The sequence below is a fragment of the Vanessa cardui genome, chromosome 8 (genome assembly GCF_905220365.1).
Source record: "Vanessa cardui chromosome 8, ilVanCard2.1, whole genome shotgun sequence".
Taxonomy (NCBI): Eukaryota; Metazoa; Arthropoda; class Insecta; order Lepidoptera; family Nymphalidae; genus Vanessa; species Vanessa cardui.
In genome coordinates, this window is record NC_061130.1 from 14,007,904 (window position 1) to 14,029,038 (window position 21,135).

The 21,135-nt window shown below is 34.5% G+C and overlaps 1 protein-coding gene across 1 annotated transcript in view; it reads left to right on the forward strand.

Moving 5' to 3' along the window:
* The window catches only part of LOC124531915 (neutral ceramidase-like), a 42,632-nt gene that overhangs the window by 12,672 nt on the left and 8,825 nt on the right, over positions 1-21,135 (forward strand). Inside the window, exons 2-7 of the mRNA XM_047106484.1 lie at positions 3,883-4,005; positions 16,932-17,081; positions 18,307-18,483; positions 19,051-19,178; positions 20,044-20,245; positions 20,732-20,941. Coding sequence (XP_046962440.1) covers positions 3,883-4,005; positions 16,932-17,081; positions 18,307-18,483; positions 19,051-19,178; positions 20,044-20,245; positions 20,732-20,941 — 990 coding nt within the window. The remainder of the gene's footprint in view (positions 1-3,882; positions 4,006-16,931; positions 17,082-18,306; positions 18,484-19,050; positions 19,179-20,043; positions 20,246-20,731; positions 20,942-21,135) is intronic.

Genomic DNA, 21,135 nt, shown 5'->3' on the forward strand with positions numbered 1-21,135 from the left:
GTCGTGATAGCCGACGTACAGAGTTACTTTCACATTTGTTATTAGTGTAGATTTCGATATTATGCTGATATCGGCTTAAACGATTGATGAACTAGACAAAGATGATTTGTGTTTTCAAAGAATTTCAGAACTGATTTTCTTGTTCAACGGTGGAGTGATGATTTACGCAAGAAGGCTGGCAACTGGATGCGAGTAGTTCAAGAACGATCACAGTTGCGTGCAATAGGCTATTTGACTGGTTTTTAACAACAATAACAGCCTGTAAATTCCCACTGCTGGTCTAAAAGCCTCCTCTCCTTTTGTCGAGAAGGTTTGGAACATATTCCACCACGCTGTTCCAATGCGGGTTGGTGGAATACACATGTGGCAGAATTTCTATGAAATTTGTCACATGCAGGTTTCCTCACGTTGTTTTCCTTCACCGCTGAGCACGAGGTGAATTATAAAGACAAATTAAGCACATGAATCAGCGGTGCTTGCCTGGGTTTGAACCCGCAATCATCAGTTAAGATGCACGCGTTCTAACCACTGGGCCATCTCGACTCCTAAAATCCATCTTATATTATTAAGTAGAAGTTAAGGAAGCCAGTAAAAGTTGATTTTTTTATTTCTAGTACATATTTGCCGAAAAATATCATATTAAAAATTTCATATTTAAATAGCGCGCAAAAACGCTACTTGACAATATGGCGCTGCAATGGGGTCGGTGATGTCACTCTCTTGTATTTTAATATGTGGTACATATAGAAGAAAAGCAAAGTTAACAAGAAAGTGACTTCATCATAAGCCCGGCCAATCGGGATCGTTTTGGGTCACGTGACAAACGTTTGAAAAAAATGCATTTCTATTTGTCGATTTTTGAATAAATCATGTATTATTTTCAACTTTCGTTAGTAAATAATCATTTTTAAACTCATAATATACACTGATTACAATGATTCACAATTTATTTTTCGCATTGTCAAATAGCCTATTGGAGAGCCTATGTCCAACAGTGAACGAACATGGGTTGTTGATTTTCTTGTTCAAAATATGTATTTAATGTGGACACAGCTGTATGATATTTTTTTTAACGATATCCTTTAAGCTTATTGATAACAGACCGTTCAAATAATGTTGGTTGTTTGACTTTACTACCTTAAGTTAGTAAAATAGATTTATATGAATAAAAATCGGAGATAAATGTTGCCAGCCGAGTGCCAAAAATGAAATCAAATCAAATTCCTTTATTAAACAAAAAAGCATTTCACTTAAATATTGATTGTTAAAAAAAACACAGCCACCGATTCGGAAAATAAAATACGCAGACTTTAGAAACACCGGTGAAGGAAACTCGGCAGGTTTTTTCTATCTCAATTTGTGACAAAGGCTTAAAAATACTCTAAATTTTAGATTAAACTTAAGAAGTCAGACAAAAGAAGTTTCTATATGGAATTACCTTATATTTAATATGCAGTGGTTTTTAATACCATTGTAGTTTAGACAAGAGTACTTTAATATAATTAGTGCTATATATCCCTCCGTTTGTAGTGAAGCAAATGAATTGTTAATTAAAATACATGCTACAAAACGTTTCTATGCTGAATAGTTATATTTAGAACTAGCTATGCTTGCGATCTTGTACGCGTTTGATTTAACAAAAAAAAAAAAAATTGTAACCTAAGTTACTCCCTATCATCAGTTATCTGTCAGTGAAAGTCCCGTCAAAATCGGTCTAGCCGTTCCAGTGATTAGCTGGAACAAACAGACAGACCAAAAAAATTGTAATAAATGTTATTTTGGTATATAACCGTGTATAAATACATATGTATGCATTGAGTAAAAAAGAGCTATTTTAACATTACAAACAGACATTCCAATTTTATTATATGTGTAGATTAGTTTTCAAAATAAAATTGAGCAATAAGCGAAGGCATTCCAGTGAAGTTTGGAAATGTTTCATCACCGCCGAATGGCAACTGTGATGACCTTCAAGAACAATCATATGCAGTGGAATATTTGATGTATAAAATCTTTAACTGTTATACGTGAATAAATATTTTTTGCTTTTGAGTAAATTTTATTAATGACTTTACCTGTTCCTGATGTCATAGAATAAATGTATTCTATAGAACGCTAACTACACTGTCTGTATACCCCCTTGTCCTCGGCCAATAGTTACACTGGCTCACTCACCCTTTAAACCGGACACAACAATACTAAGTACTGTTGTTTAGCGGTAGAATAACTGATGAGTGGGTTGTACCTACCCAGACGGGCTTGCACAAAGCCCTCCCACCAAGTAAAATTTGATGTTTCGTATAAATTTTTTAACTGTTATACGTGAATAAATATTTTTTGCTTTTGGGTAAATTTTATTAATGACCTTACCAATCATGATGTCATAGAATAAATGTATGTATAGAACGCTAACTACACTGTCTGTGTTTAATATAAATAAATCGTGAATGTATATAATTCCTGTAACTATCAGCTACTGGATTTAGGTAACCCTTTACAATGAGAGCTGAGAGAACCCAGCGGTTAGAATGCGTGCATCTTAACCGATGAACCCGGGCAAGCATCACTGAATGTTCATGCTTAATTTGTGTTTATAATTCATCTCGTGCTCGGTGGTGAAGGAAAACATCGTGAGGAAACCTGTATGTCACTTAATTTCATTGAAATTCTGCCACATGTGCATTTCACCAACCCGCATTGGAACAGTTTGCTGGAACATTACATACATTACATTACATAAATATATAATTGTATTTAACTAATATGATTGTATTTTTTAAAAGAGTAACTACTGACTGATTATTGCCGGTTCTTCTCGGTAGAATCTACTTTCCGAACCGGTGGTAGCTTCACTTAATTGTTAAATGACGATTTAAAAGTTGTAAAAGCCCACTTGGATAAAGTTTATTTTGATTTTGATTTTGAATATGATCCAAACCTTCTCCTTAATGGGAAAGGAGACCTATGAGGATACTGTTACAATGAGACCTTCACCAGATTATCTCGACTGCAGCTCGTTAAACATTATAAATGTGACAGAATTAAATGTTGTAGTTTTCTTCACCGTCAAATACGAGATTAATTACAAATTAAGCACGTGAAAAGTAGGTCTAGCTCGGATTAGAAAGTGCAGTCTTCGTCTAGGACGTTATACATCGAGTAGGCCATATCAGCTATAAATAGTTTTTTTAAATAAACAATAATAAAATCCATATAATTTCTTGTATGTACAACTCGTACATATATTTGCATTAATTGTACCCAACGAGATGGCCCAGTGGTTAGAACGTGTGCATCTTAACCAATGATTACGGGTTCAAACCAAGGCAAGCACTTCTGATTCATGTGCTTAATTTGTTTTTATAATTCATCTCGTGCTCAGCGGTGAAGGAAAACATTGTGAGGAAACCTGCATGTGACAAATTTCATAGAAATTCTGCCACATGTGTATTCCACCAACCCGCATTGGAACATCGTGGTGGAATACGTTCCAAACCCTCTCCTCAAAGGGAGAGGAGGGCTTTAGCCCAGCAGTGGGAATTTACAGGCAGTTGTTGTATGTTGTTGTATACCCAACTTGCATATGTAGTTAAAATTTAAAATCATATTTTTTTTATAAATAATGCAGTAGCACGCGGCTTCGCTCGCGTTTTAGATTGCCATGTGTTAGCCAAAAACGTAGCCAATGTCCTTTCCTGGAGTTCACGTTTACTTCATACTAAATGTCATCAAATTCGGCTCAGCGGTTTGGTCGTGAAAGAGCGACAAACAGAAAGATAGACTTATTTTAACATTTATAATATAAATATAGATTTGTATTGTATGTTGTTTGTGTGTGTGTGTGTGTCAACTAGGCTAATAAAGCGTGTCGTTGATTTGCAGATGTCAAGGTCACTGTGGCGCGGAACGCTGTGGTGCATTCTCGGCTGCGTATGCGCAGTCGGCGCTCTCCGTGTGGGTGTAGGCATCGCTGACGTCACCGGCCCACCCGCTGAAATTGGTTTTGTAAGTTCAACTAACATTAAAATGTCTTTAATAGGCAATGCGAAAAATAAACTGTCAATGATTGGAATCAATATATATTATGAGTTTAAAAATGGTCATTTATTAACGGAAGTTTAAGATAAAACTTACTTTATTCAGAAATCCATAAATAAAAATGCATTTTTTTTAAACGTTTGTCACGTGGCACAAAACGCTCCTGATTAGCCGGGCTTATGATGACGTCACTTGCTAGTTAACCTTGATCGCCTACTATATTCACCACAGATTAAAATACAAGCAAGCGACGTCACCGACCCCATTGCATCGCCATATTGTCCAAGTAGCGTTTTCGCGCGTTATTTAAATATGGAATTTTTAATATGATATTTTTCGGCAAATATGTACTAGAAATAAAAAATCAACTTTAACTGGGTTCCTTAATTTTTACTAAATAATATAAAATGGATTTTAAAAACTAATCAAATAGATTGAACGACACATGTAAACTTTAAAAAAAAATGGACAAATATTGTCATTTCACTACAACTTTATGCTTTGCAGTCAGCATATGTTTACGGTAAAAACAAATTACGCAAATGTCATATTAAGCAAAACAGTGATTCTGTGTTACGAAACATTTCAAAATGTTTTGAATCGAGTTACGATATAGAATTCGCTATATTTTATAGATGTGTAGTCATAAATATTTATATTTCATATTTAAATTATTCACAACACAACAACAGCCTGTAATATCCCACTGCTGGGCTAAGGCCTTCTCTCCCTTTCAGGAGAAGGTTTGGAATATATTCCACCACGCTGTTACAGTGAGGGTTGGTGGAATACACATGTGTCAGAATTTCGTTGAAATTCCTCACGATGTTTTCTTTCACCTCCGAGCACGATTTTTTTATATTATTCATTTTTTTTTATATTATTCATTATTATTAAATTATAATAAAAACAAAAAATATATTTAATGATATAAAGCACTTAGTTTTCACGCTAATGACGGACTCCAATTTTGTAAAATTTTATAAATAAAAAAAAACCGCCTTCAAAAATGAACTAAAAAGAAAAAAATAATCAGTTACATCCATATCCAATTTACGATTTTTTAATCACCTCTCAAAGTCGGTGCCAACATTGCTATATATGCATATAGGTACATAATACATACATACAAAAACTAAATCTATTTATTGTATAGATGACACCATTAGACAAACCTTACTATCGATACAAATTAAATGATTTCAATATAGGAATTTATTTACTTTGTTGGCACCGCCTTCAAAAGGTGATTAAAAAATCGTAAATTGGATATGGATGTAACTGATTATTTTTTTCTTTTTAGTTCATTTTTGAAGGCGGTTTTTTTTTATTTATAAAATTTTATTTACTGCTTTTCAGTGTTGTTTTGTTATTTATAATTACAATTGGTAGTGTTTGTCATTCACTTTAATGCCGTTAATCATTGAGGAGTTCTCCTGGTAGTCCACCATCAGCTAGACTTCATCATAAGCATGTTTACTAACATCAATTGCTTGACGACTATCTTAAAGAAATAGAACTAAGCCCGTAAAATAGTTACTTACTAATAGGTTCTGATTACTAGTTGTGGTCTTCATCATCAGTTCCACTTCATCAAATGTCACTTTTCGTGAGCATATGACCAAGGCACTTTGAATAAAACCGAAATCACTATAGGTGTGCCTATAAAATTTGAGGAGTTCCCTCGATTTCTCCAGGATCCCATCATCAGATCCTGATCTCCTGACAATGGGACCACCTGTAAAACATGCCCTTTCAAACAAAAAAAGAATTGTCAAAATCGGCCCAGCCATCTTCGAGTAATTCGGTAACATACATAAAAAAAAAAAAAAAACGGCCCCGACGAATTGAGAACCTCCTCCTTTTTTTGAAGTCGGTTAAAAAGGTATATATTCCTATATATGTGTTTTAAAAAACCATATCTTATAAATATGAGACAACATCACATACATTACTCTGATCCCAATGTAAGTAGCTGAAGCACTTGTATTATGGAAAATCAGAAGTAACGGCGGCACCACAAACACCCAGACCCAAGACAACATAGATAACTAATGATAATCTACATCGACTCAGCCGGGAATCGAACCCAGGACCTTGGAATGGCGTACTTTTAAAAAACCAATGTATGATCGACCACGGAGGTCGTCAAATATTTTTAATCAACAACAAAAACAAATAATTTTAGAAAAGTCTCATCGAATAAAGTACGTAATATAAACAGTGAACGATGTTTTCGTAAGGAAATAATTAAATACAAGGAATATTGCAATTATTAATAATTATTATATAATTATGAGCAGGTAATCAAACCTTGAACTGTCTCGCTTTTACAAATGAATGTATGTATCTTTAGTTTTTATTCGATTATGTAGTATTTGCGTAATGTAATACGAAAATTAGTATTTCTTGTGTATTGATATACTGGTATATCAATAGTGTATCAATTACATTATCATCACATAGTATAAAACAAAGTCGCCTACCGCTGTCTGTCCCTATGTATGCTTAGATCTGTTTGTAAAATTACGCATTTGATGGATTGATTTTGATGTAGATTTTTTTAATAGATAGATTGATTCGAGACGAACGTTTTTGAATATAATACATGGGCAATATAGTAAAGAAACAAAAAATAAATAAATAAATATGAGACAACATCACATACATTACTCTGATTCCAATGTAAGTAGCTGAAGCACTGTAGAAACATCTGTAGTATACTTAGTATCAGCATTGCACCTGTGCGAAGCCGGGCGAATCGCTAGTAAGTTATTATTTTACTGCTAAATAGACTGTATTGACGATACGAGGCGACCTTTTAAACCTCTGAGGATAGAGACTACTTTATTATTTATTTAAAATAGGCATATAAACAGGTCGATCACCTGATGATAAGTGGTCACCAACACAGGTCTATATAAACTATGCGTCACCAACGAATTAAGGTGTTACTTGTAGTTACACTAGCTCACTCACCGTTCAAACTGGTACACAACTAAATCTAGTGATATACCGGGTGGTATAGTACGACACAACTTAGATGTAGCATCGGTAAATTCAATATAACCGATTACTGCCGATTTATACAACCAATAGAAATAGCTCTCTATCGCGCCATTCGACACTATTCGTCGCTATAGATTCTCACGTCTGTTTAACACGAGAAAACAAGGGCATGTAAATCGAAGTATCAAATTGACGAATATATTAGATCATATGATATTAAAGTTATTACGTTTGGGTAAAGATCATTTTCACATAAGAAATAAATATTGATAGTTTGGGATAGCGTACTTAATTCGGATGTGATCGGTTATACGAATTTTGCCAATGATACATCTCTTTATCGTACTATACCTCCCTCGACGGCTTAACCAAAGTCCTACCAAGAAATACTCGGTGGCAAAATTATTCGCCTTCAAAATTATTGAAAGTAACAAGGTTCGCTATTTACAGGAGGTAACGAGGATGGTTTCAAAACGTACCACAACAAACATTGTACACAAAGCCATTACGGTCTGAATGTGCTATTGTTAAGTGATTCTTACTAACATAATTTGTTCAGGATTAAATGGAATAATCCAGGTTATCATGATGACAAACAAATGGCTATCAGTTGTTGTCCTGTTTAATTTGTAAATACTAAATACTGCAGGACAATTCTTTAGGGAGGATCCGTGTGGCTCATTTGAAGACATTCAAACGCATTAATCAATTCGTATATATGTATTTTCTATGGGTTTTATTTTGTATTACATATAAAATAAATCTACATTACTTATTTACGATATACTTCTGTATAAATAAAATAAACCTTAATATGCATTTAGTTTACTTTTCAATCCTTTTTTCTCAAAATTAATATGTTATTTTAGGACTTTTTATATCAATACAATGGAAAGTAGTCAGTCTGTTCGTTTGTGTAGTGTTTACAGAAACAGTTTACAAATAATTTTACAGATAAAACAGCGTTTAATTTACATATAAATGTAATATTTTATTATAAACATGAATTTTTAACATGTTTAAGTACCTAATATATATATATTCGTCTAGTAAACGCTCTTAAATTCTATAAAAGAATTACAATTGCATAATGATAGGAAATTACAATACAAGATACCGATCAGTATGAAAACACATCGACCTCGCTTGTTATCCAGTAAGAGGGAATTATGCTTACGAAGACTTACATTTACGTTTATTGACTAGCTACCCGACCCGGCCTCACACGGATAGAATAATAAAAACATAAAAATCTTTAAGGTTTAAATAAAAAATAGTAAAACTAAAAATTTGTAAAATTATTTATATCTATACATATAATAAATTGGAGTGTCTGTTTGTAATATTAAAATAGCCTTTTTTTACTCAATGCATATGTATGTATATACACGGTACATATACAAAAAATATTTTTTTTTAAATTGTGTCTGTCTTTCTGTTTGTTCCGGCTAATCTTTGGAACGGCTGAACTGATTTTGACGGGACTATCACTGGCAGATAACTGATATTATAATAGGGAGTAACTTAGGTTACAATAAATTTTTTTTTTGTTATATTCAAAGGCGTCCAAGGTCGCTGGTACAGCTAGTCTTATATATATTTATATATGTAATATTTGACAGGATATATGGCGAGTGATTATACAGTAATGCAGTAGTATATAACTTAAATAGTAAATAAACAATGCTTACAACTCAATAGTGATATTTATACAGGTTTTTTGGACCTGGAACCTTTCCGGAAATAAGTCAACATAACATTTTCTCTTTATAAAAAAACGAATCATAAATATACAAGATCATAAGGGATAATGATTATATAAATACGTCTTTTATTTTAAAATGATTTCGTATACGATTTTATTTTGATAATATGCCATTCGCAAGTTATTGAAATCTATAATGAAATAGCAATAGCTAGTCTAGAACAAATATATTTAGTGACTATAATGGCGCCTTAGAGTAAAACTTACATTTTTTCCAATACAGAATATAACCAATTATGTATGTATTGATATAGGTAATCTTAACTTAGGTATATACATGTTATCTATAGTTGTGATGTCACAAGTTTTAATATTTATACATTGTTATCAAAGTTGACTACAATTAACTTAGACTACATACCAATCAGTTCGATATCAGCGTTAAAATAAAATACTGTATATTTAATTACGAAGGCGGAATCGTAAGCTAACGATTTTTATAAAAATAGTTTTGTTCAGATATAAAAAGCGGTCAGCGCCATCTATTGGCACACGGTGTAACATAAAACAACACCCTGGAAATTTCTCACTGCTGGGCTAAAACCACCTCTCCCTTTGAGGAGAAGGCTTGGAACCTCCACCACGCTGTTCCAATGCGGGTTGGTGGAATACACATGTATTGCGGAATTTCTATGAAATTTGACATATGTAGGTTTCTTCACGATGTTTTGCTTCACCGCTGAGCTCGAGATTAATTATAAGCGGTTTGAACCCGTAACCATCGGTTGAGATGCACATTTTCTAACCGCTGCACCATCAGATTTAATATGCACTAATCGGAATATAAGTCACATGTCACTAATAACAATTCTTATATTCTCAGTTCAGACTTAAAAAGCAAACTCTAATTATGTATGACTTTGTGGCGTTTTATTACACATAAAAAAACATAATTTAAATCCGGTTGATTTAGTATACTTAGTATAGATACACAGAAGTGGAAGATCACCTGTGTGTGTATACAAATTGTCATGGTGACCGGTTGAAATTTAGTTAAATGTAGCTTACGTGCAGCGCTATCTAGTGAGGAGTTGCAGTAAAGTGTTTATAAAATCTCATTTAAAAATTATACGTACATATCCGCTAATTTTTATCATCAGTCAATTGGTATCGGTAGTGTTCTCAAATAGATGTATCCACATCTAGTTTTATATTATGACGACTATTTGAGCAATTTCCCTCATGTCGTCCAATTTCAATGGAAACCAGCTAAGTACGCAGAACAAGTTTTTGCTCAAACCAGTGGCAGAATTATAATTTGGATTACAGACGTTATGTGTATTACATATCATTATAATTATTTCTGTAAGATAAAAAAAAATGGCCTAAATTTGCCGCCTCTCTAAATCTGTCGCCCTAGGCTCCATCCTACGTAGCCTATTGGTAAATCTGCCACTGGCTTTTAAACACAGGATTGTTGTTGATGTTTCTTCAAGCACACTCTGTTCGCTCACATTCACAAGCCAAAGGATCGCAAATTCGAAATGATCGGAATAATTCGAGCTTCGGACTAAGTACAAAGAATGCAAACTCCCTCCATTTTGCTTCGGAAAAACTATATAGCTTTTTATCGTTCCGATCTGAACTTTAAGCCTTAGAATCTGCGGATTTGTGGCCTTATATACGTATGTAAAGAGTAACGTAGGAGACAATTTTTATGTATACAATTACTATATATATACATATGTATGTATGTGTATGATACGCCGCAATGCTTATAATTCACAATTTGACATTGAAAGTAAATTGCGATTTGCGTTATTGCGTAATTATTAATTTATTAAAGTAACAGTATACAAGGAAATATATAAAACGACGTATGAACCAAATAATAAACCTGGGGGTCAATTCTACTAAAAAATTGACACTCAATCGTTATTGAATTGAAGGGTTATTGTTTCCTGTTTCCCTATTGTACTAAAACAACGACCAGATCGATGGAAACTTATAAAAAATAGTAGAATTAATCCCCGCTTACTTATTTTTGTCACGGTTATACTTATGTCACTAAAGAGATATTTATCTAGTACAGTCATAGTGGAATAGTTTAATAATTATAATCCTTTAAAGTACTAGTTAGGATTTTAATTATATACTTGTATGGAATAACAAATACATATATTTATATATAGTATTGCTACTAGCTTATGTTTTCATTTCGTTGCCTCAGGCGGTAAATAACAACGTTCAATGTCACATATCTGTGATCTTGTCAAATTACCTTCACATTGGACTATGCGTTTTATAAAAGACTGCGCTGGTTGTACAGTATCTGACTAACCAATATATGTAATTGTCTGCCCAGTTGGTGTAGTTCCTCGATATATGGCTTCAGATCCTAAGGTTCAGGGCATAATCCCTGATGGCAAAATATATTGGGTTTTTCTTAGCAAAGTTCTCAGTGACAGACTCAAGTCTGCACGTTGGAAGTGTAAGATTGCCTACGTTGGGCAAACATGCCCACACATTGTGCACTATAATATGGCCTGGATAGTTGGCTAATCTATCTCGAGATTGGGCATCGTGGCCGAAGTCGGTCGAGACAATAACATCGTCATAGTTGTGTAGTCTTGTATTCTTTATGGCGGTTTGTATTAAATCCGGCTGATTTTTTTTGTGGTATGGGTTAGCGGACTAGCATATGGGCCACCTGATGGTAAGTCGTCACCCTCACCCATAGAAAATGACGCTGTAAGAAATATTAACTATTCTTTTCATCGTCAATGCGCCACCAACCTTGGGAACTAAGATGTTATGTCCCTTGTGCGTGTAGTTACACTGGCTCACTCACCCTTCAAACCGGAACACAACAATACTGAGTACTGTTATTTGGCGGAAGAATAACTGATGAGTGGGTGGTTCCTACCCAGACGGGCTAGCACAAAGCCCTACCACCAAGAAAAAGTAAAAAGATAAATTCAAAATCGATTTTCCCAATATGACAATCGGAGTTTTGGCCTTGATATCATTGTAAAATATTTCCATACTTGACTAAAGTAAACATTTAAACGGCACTTCACACAATTGTTTTGAAGATAAGTAGGTTATCGATAAAAAATAAGTGGATATATTTACATGTACAAGTTTTTTTTTATGATTAGTCACAAATACTTGTTGTTTTTTTCGTGCTGATAAAATGTTTGACAAATTTATAAAAAATCTTATAAATCCTGTTCTAACCTTATAAATTTCTCGTTCGTTTAAGGGTGTTGGTTCCCTTGTGTCGGGCAAAAAAAAGTAGCCTATGTTCTATCTCGGAGGTCAAACTTGCTTCATGCCAAATTTTATCGAATTCGGTCCAGCGGTTTGGTCGTGTAAGAGAGACTGGCAGATATAGACAGATGGAGATATTTTCTCATTTATAATATTAATATAGAAATGTAGATTTGTAGTTTAATATTGGTACCAATTTCATAAAAAATCACGTTATTAAATGTTTCAAGCTCAATGTTTATTGAAACAAAGATTAAACCAGTTTAAATGGTTTTTTACAATTGGATCTAGTCTAGCAAGTTACTCTGACATATCATGATTCTTTAGTATAAGCGACTTTTTATCGGCTGCTGTAAAAAGCACCGCAATTGGACCACGATTATGTTATAATATTTATTATAGGAAATATTAAAGCCTCATATAGTTTGTATTTGAATGCTCATCAGTAGTTGCCCGCCGAAAGACGAGAGGGTACCGCTAGTTTTTTAGTGGGTAAACCCGGTGAACCTTGGCGCACTCAGCGTCCAGGGAACCGGGGACTACCGCCCCCCCCCCACTTTCCATCACGTGAGGGAAGCGCGTATCGCGTTTTTCCAGCGAGAAAAAAAGTACTAGTCCCAACCATTCCAGTCGAAATAAACCTAGCCTGATTTACTTGTAAGATATCGATCAGATCGATTTGGATACACAAACAAACGATAATTCCAATATTCAATTAGATTATGAGTTATTTTCTTCTTCTTTCAATTGGGTGCTATTCTTCGTGTCATTGTTTGTTTTTATGACATAAAAAGAAACGATTTCGATATCTGTATTGTTTGCATGACTTAATAAGTGTGTTTTTTAAATAAATACAATAAAATACAGTAATGTTGGCACTTGTTTGTCCGTGACGGTAGAGGGAGGTCAGCTTTAAATTGGTTGACCCTCAGACCTCGATAATTATATGAATCAGGTTCTCAATAATGTTACATAATGACAAACATTCTACCTCTGTTGTTTAACTACACTGTGTTAATAATTATTTTAGTAAACAGTTTATACGACCTTTTGCAACAAGATCCCAGATGCGTTTAAAATGTATCGGTCTTAAAGCTGGTAAAGAATTAGTAGCGTTTGCAACCCCATTTTAAGCGCAGCCAATGTCCAGGTACAAGCAGTATTCTGGCGATCTCTCTCGTACCAAAAACATTAATTTAGAGACCTAGGGCACCACATAGCCTAGTCTTGACCAATATCATAGAGCGCCCCTGTCGCGCGGCGCTTGGCTTTTTATATCCAGTGCATCCTGAATTAAGACGGTCCTGTACGTTTGTACTCCAAATATAATTAAACTATTCTTGCACCTTAGGAATATCTGTTTATTTTTTATAAATATGAGACAACATCGCATATATTACTCTGACCCCAATGTACCTAAGTAGCTAAACACTTGTGTTATGGAAAATCAGAAGTAACGACGGTACGACAAACACCCAGACCCAAAAAAACATAGAAAAGTAATGATAATCTACATCGACTTGGCCGGGAATCGAACCCGGGACCTCGGAGTGGCTTACCATTGAAACCGGTGTACACACTACTCGACCACGGAGGTAGACACTATCTACCTTATAGTATTACTGTCTTTCGGTATGAAGGAATAGTAGGTATATCAGTGTAACCACAGGCTACGCTGTAAGATATATCAACTAAGATGTTATATTCCTTATGTCTGTAGTTACACTGGCTCACTCACCTTCAAATCGGAAAACAAAATCTAACAATTGTTATTTATCCCATATTATTTGCCAGTAAAATAACTAATGTCTGAGTGGTAGGTACCTACCCAGACGTGCTTGCACAAAGCTCTTCTACCAAGTACGTCTTTGAGCAGTGGTGATGTACCATCTCAGGACATATTTGAAAGTATAAAAAAACATAAGATTAAAAGCGAGAAATCATAATCATCTCGGCAAAAGTATTTCAATTGGAACATTGTTTTACTTCTTGTCATTGTTTGTATCTATGACAATAAATTAAAAAAAAAAAAAACCGATTTTGTTATCTGTATTGTTTTTATGACCGACTGTAAAGATATGTACTATGTAGTCTTTTTATTTTTAAGTAGCTGTTTGTTTATTACACAGTATAAAACAAAGTCGCTTACCGCTGTCTGTCCCTATGTATGCTTAGAATCTTTAAAGTTACCCAATGGATTTTGATGCGGTTTTTTAAATGGATAGATAGATTCAAGAGAAAGGTTTATATGTATAATACATGTACAATATAGTAGAGAATATATTTAGTATCAGCATTGCAACTGTGTGAAGCCGAGGTGGGTCGCTAGTAAAAGACTAAACTCACATTGGTAATATTATTAGAAACTGGTTAATGCTGTTCGGTATTTGAGGATTGTTCTTCATTTATTTAATTTATCGTTCACGTTTGACTGACTGCGAAGGTTAGTCTTACCACGTGCCCCTGGATTTAGTTAACTTTCATAACAACGTAATATTCATTATGCATTAATTTATATAATAGTAAATCTTTATTTATTTATCCTCACAAAATAAGACGTCATTTTATGAAATTTAATAACTAATATTAAGGAACAGTTTACTGGTTTCGTTTATTAATAGATGGTTTGTTTATTTATTATTAATATTTCGATATAATTATTATTGATAAATATGACAAATCAGCTCAATGGTACATACAAAGTATTATAATATCCTTTTCCTAATCCATGAGATTATGAGAGCGAGTCCAATAAGTTCTGCGCAGGTTCAGAGTCAAAGCCAGGGTCAATAGAGCATCACCATCAATCGCAGACTTACAAGATATGACAGTATTAAAGTTGGACTTCCTAGATTGTTTACATATTGACTGGTTACTTACACTAATGTAATACGAATACGTGTTTAATACTACGTGCGTTGATACAGGATGCATAAAGTCGAGGCTAACAACAACCGACCATTTTATCTGAGAACTAGCAACACCGTCGCGCTAATATCACACTCAGCATGAGCCTCAGTATTCATTCCATGCTTTTTTATCGTCTGTATAATTTCATATTGAATGATATTCCTTTTTTAACAATGTATTTTTTACAAATGATTTAGATTTATGAAACGGCAATGTTAAAAATGTCCGTGGAATTTTATTATAGAATAACGGATACCTTGCCACAAGAAGGATTTATCTCATAAGGCTCATCGACGTCAAGACCGTGTTCGGTTCAATTTATTTCTGTAAATATTACAACAGTGAAGTGTCAAGGATGAATGTGTTTGCAGTGACACGGTCTATGAACCGAGATGGTGTTGTATCTAGAAAAGCTGCTTCAATATTTTATTTATTATCATTTAGTGCCAATTTTTTTTTTTAATTCTCATTTTAAGAGCTGAGTCACTTAGATGACTACCTTATTTAGTAGATTACACATCTTATCTTTACATTAGTTATACTATGTTATCTAGTTTCACTTATTGATATTACGTTATACATAATTCTAGCTAGCTCTGAAGTAGGATTAGCAAGATAAATATTATATATTCCCATTGATCTATCTATTAGTTGTGATAGAAAAGGTTCGTTACAAGATTGATGATGGTAAAAAAGCGTGGAATTAATACTAGTTAACTTCCAGGCAGGATATAATATATGCATATATAATATTCATTATATTACCTTCACTTAAAACAGTTGTTAAATGACGACTCAAAAGTAAGTAATTGGAAAAGCCTACTTGAATAAAGTTTATTTAGATTTTTGAATACAATCCATTAAATTAAAATGTACGTATTTAAAACTACATATAATACAACTCCAAATTTCTAAACGAATAAATATATTCAATATATAATGAACCCGTTTCACAAACAAAACAATGCTATCGCAGTCTACTTTGTATCTATTTGGCAATAAGAGTATCATCATACCCATTTATGTATAATATTTAATGTAAACATCGAAATGCCTTGAGAAATATTTTATATCTCACTCGCTGAGTTGTGCAAAGAAAGACCGGCTATTAGGGTTCCGTAAGTGCATTGCAAGAGCCATATAAACGACAGTAAAACCACTGTTTACACTGTTTAATATACATATTGCAGCATCGTAAGCTGGATTAAAAATTTGCCAACACTTATGTACATAAAATTTATTTACTCACTTTTTATGGTATAGGTTGGCGGACGAACATATGGGCCACCTGATGGTAAGTGGTCACCATCACCCATAGACAATGACGCTGTAAGAAATATTAACTATTCCTTACATCGTCAGTGTGCCAACAACCTTGGGAACTAAGATGTTATGTCCTTTGTGGCTGTAGTTACACTGGCTCACACACCCTTCAAACCGGAATACAACAATAGTGAGTACTGTGATTTGGCGGTAGAATAACTGATGAGTGGGTGGTACCTACCCAGACGGGCTTGCACAAAAACCTACCACCAAGAAAAAACTTGAAGTAATCCTACTAATAGTATAAATGTGAAAGTAACTCTGTATGTCTGTGTGTCTTTCACGACCAAACCGCTGAGCCAAATTTGACGCAATTTGGTATGACGCAAAGGACATAGGTTACTTTGCCTAATACATCACAAGATAAAACGAGAACAAAGCCGTTGGCGACAACTGGGGATTGGTTGTCACGTGTTAGTCAAAGAAAGTAGCTCATGTCATTCCTTAGAGTTCTAATGTGGTTCATATCAAATTTCATCAAATTCGCTGGTCATTGGTTTAGTCTTGAAAGAGCGACAGGCAAACAGACATACAGAGTTATTTTTACATTTATAATATGATATAGACTTAACACTAGTTCAAGGTCTAAGACTAGAAACGACAGTCTTAGTGTTCGCCCAAAATGTTAATGAATAAGCATAACTTTCGGCTAACGTAACAATTCTACTTCCAGATGGGTTACGCCAACTTGGAGCAATCAGGCCATGGCATACATTTGCGGCAGTTCTCCCGGGCGTTCGTCCTCGCAGATGACAATAACTCGACTCGCCTCGTGTTCGTGTCTGTGGATGCCGCTATGATGGGACATGCTGTTAGGAAAGAGGTAATTGCGTCACAAAATGAGGCACAAACAGTAATGTTCAATTATTGGTGATGTATTGATTATGTGTTTTTAGTACATCATTTTTCTTTTCATCATCATCAATAGTCTGTAAATTTCTTATTGTTGGGCTAAGGCCATTTGAAAAATTGAATCATATTCCACCACGCTGCTCCAATGCGGGACTATGCCACATGGATACACATGTGGCATAATTTCGTTGAAATTAGTCACATGCAGGTTTCCTCACGATGTTTTCCTTCATTGCCGAGCACGAGATGAATTACAAATTAAGTACATGAAAATTAAGTGGCCCGTGCCTAGGTTTAAACCCTTAATGGTTAAGTACCATCGGCTCTATTCAATAAAATTTTTGTTTTAAATATCAGTAACACTTATGTACAATTGAGTCACTTGTTCGTATGGTATCGAACTTTTATTTACATATATTAATAGCTTTCAAAAGTATAATTTAAGTAAGTTTTTAATAGAACAATGTGGAAATTTTTCGAAAGCAATATAAGTACCATGAAGGAAAATAAACCACTAACTAGTTAGTCGACAAGTAACTAGTTATCATTATTATAATTCATGTCAAACTATAGAGCAAGTTATTTTCACCCGACTTCAAAAAAGAGGAGGTTAACAATTCGTCTGTATTTTTTTTTTAAATCTAACATGTAACAAGAATCTTAAATTCATAATATGAATACTTGATGAAATAAACAATTTCCTTTTACCTTTTTTTTCCATTTGAAACTTTATTATATATACACTTAAAATTCGATTTTTGATTTAAGCTAATTTTATCAAAAGTAGTTTCACTTCAATAGTATCGTATATACTTTATACTTTATTACACACCACACTGAAAAAATAAAATAAATACAAAACAATAGATTTAGCCTTAATAAAAGTCGTGTACAATTTTGACGACCTTATCGCTACATAGCGATCTATTCCAGGCAACCAAAATCAAAATCAAAATTAACTTTATTCAAGTGGCCTTTAGAAGTATTTTTAAGAAGCTACCACCGGTTCGGAAAGTGGATTCTACCGAGATGAACCGGCAAGAAACTCAGTAGTTACTCTTTCAGTTATATATAGTATCCTGCCTGGAAGTCAACAGGCCACTACTATTAATTCCATCATTATACTATCATTATCATCTACAAAATCTTGTATCGATTATTATGCTTTTTACCAACATAATCATAATATATTTCAGGTATTGAAACGCTTACAAAAACGCTACGGAGATCTCTACAACGAGGGCAATGTGATACTGAGCGGGACTCACACTCACTCCACTCCCGGAGGCTTCCTCCTAGACTTCCTTTTCGACTTGCCCATATTGGGCTTCGTCAAGGAGACGTATGTTGCCTACATAACAGGTATAATTAAAGTAAGTGGCAATTATGCTATAATAAACGTAAATTTAATTTAAGTAATTAAAAAAAAATTAACGTAAAACCTGTAACGTAAAATATAAAGCCTGTAAATTTCCCACTGCTTAGCTAAGGCCTCCTCTCCTTTAGAGGAGAAGGTTTGGAACATATTCCACGACGCTGTTCCAATGCGGGTTGGTGGAATACACATGTGACTGAATTTCTATGAAATTTGTCACATGCAGGTTTCCTCACGACGTTTTCTTTCACCGAACATGAGATGAATTATAAACATAAATTAAGCACATGAATAGTGGTGCTTGCCTGGGTTTGAACCAATCGCATCTCGTCTCTAACATAAAAATCTAAAATAACAAATCTAGACTGATATCGTACTCTACCTGTTTGTATTTATGAGTCCAACCTTGTAAATTTTAATAGTTTTCCAAAATAATCGTCTAGGCCAAAATTACAATCAAATGTACTAAAGATACCACACGTTTCAAAACTGACCTATTTCATTGATTGCCTGTAACTATTGCTTATTAATTTTTGGGTTAAATATGATATTGACATTGTTGCAGAGTATAATCATAGCACACAACACTCTTACACCAGCGCGCATGGAGTATGGCGAGGCAGAGTTACTGGACGCGAACATCAACAGGTCGCCGACGTCTTATCTACGGAACCCGGCTGAGGAGAGAGCGAAGTTTGTATATAAATAATAAATAAATAAATATTGGACAACATCACATACATTATTCTGATCCCAATGTAAGTAGCTAAAGCACTTGTGTTATAGCTACTTAGGAGTAACAACGGTACCACAAACACCCAGACCCAAGACAACATAGAAAACTAATGAATTTTCTACATCGACTCGGCTGGGAATCGAACCCAGGACCTCGGAGTGGCGTACCCATGAAAACCGGTGTACACACTACTCGACCACGGAGGTAATCATCATCAAATGATACATACTGTTCTAGAAATAATGTTCAAAAATGAACACGCTGTATAATAATAATAAGATATAGGTAGAGCAACGTTCATGCACAAAAAGGAAGTATTTTGTTTATGTTGAAACTTTGGGATGTATACAAATGACCTCTAAAATTTAAACCAGATTTTCTGTAACGGCATTAGGCATTGATATAATCTAAATAAATATATGACTTCCTTTATTTTGTACAATATAATTATGTATGCTTGCTTGAGTAACAATAAATATTTAAATAAATCAACGTTAAAATTTTGTACAGAAAGAAATAGAACTTTCATATTAGTAAGTTGTTTCTGTATTTTCAATTTGTTCTGAATTTAGAGAAATTTCCATCTTTATCTATTAAAAACTTAAATTCAACTCTTGTTCTTCATTAAAAAGTTTAGTCATTACTTTGTTACTCCAAAACTAAATTATTGAAACAAAATAAGGCCATATTCTAATTAATGACATGGCAATAGTCATTTGGGTGTAATATCGTGACAAACAGATAAACAATAGATATACATTTAAATAATCCTCCACTTTTTTTGGGATTACTCTTACATTATCAGATAAATAAAAATTTCAGGTACAAATACGATGTCGACAAAACCCTTGCTCAGGTACGATTCGTCACCCCATCGAAGAAGATAATAGGGGTGATTAACTGGTTCGCAGTTCACCCCACCAGTATGAACAACACAAACCGGCTCATCTCGTCAGATAATGTTGGTTACGCGTCCATACTGATGGAGAAAGCGCTGAACGGAAACAATACTTTGCCGGGAAAGGTAAGATTTGTCTTCGAATTTATTGTTGTCAGGTAGAAGATGTACATTGTTAAATCCAAAAGCCTATGGAATGGAGATGGCCCGGTGGTAAGAACGCGAGCATCTTAACCGATGATTGCTGATTCAAACCCAGGCAAGCATCACTGAATATTCATGTGCTTAATTAGTGTTTATAATTCATCTCGTGCTCGGCGGTGAAGGAAAACATCGTGTAGAAACCTGCATGACTTCTATTTTCACAGAAATTCAGACACATGGCCATCCCACCAACCCGCATTGGAACATCGTGGAGGAATATGTTCGAAAACTTCTCCTCAAAGGGAATGGAGGCCTTAGCCCAGCTGTGGGAAATTTAAAGGCTGTTGTTCTTGTTGTAAATCCAAAAATTAGGGCTATTTTTTTCACATAATATAACGTGTAAAATACCAGAATTTCTTGATCGAAGTATTTATTCGATGCTTGAGATTTAATAATTGAAATTTCCAGGGTCGAATCGTATGCGCCTTCGCATCTACCAACCTCGGCGATGTGTCTCCCAATACACGAGGTCCTCGCTGTGAGTTCTCCGGAAAAGTCTGCGACCAGGAGTCACTGCTATGTGATTTGCCCAAAGAAAGGTGTTTCGCTTCAGGCCCTGGAAGGGACATGTTCGAGAGCACTAAGATTATTGCCACTAAGATGTTCGAAACGGCGATGGTAAGACTTCAGCCTAGATAGTTATTCTACCGCCAAACAACAGTACTCAGTATTGTTGTGTTCCGGTCTGAAGGGTGAGTGAGCCAGTGTAACAGGCACAAGGGACATAACATCTTAGTTCCCAAGGTTGGCGGCACATTGACGATGTAAGGAATAGTTAATAATTCTTACAGCGTTAATGTCTATGGGCGATG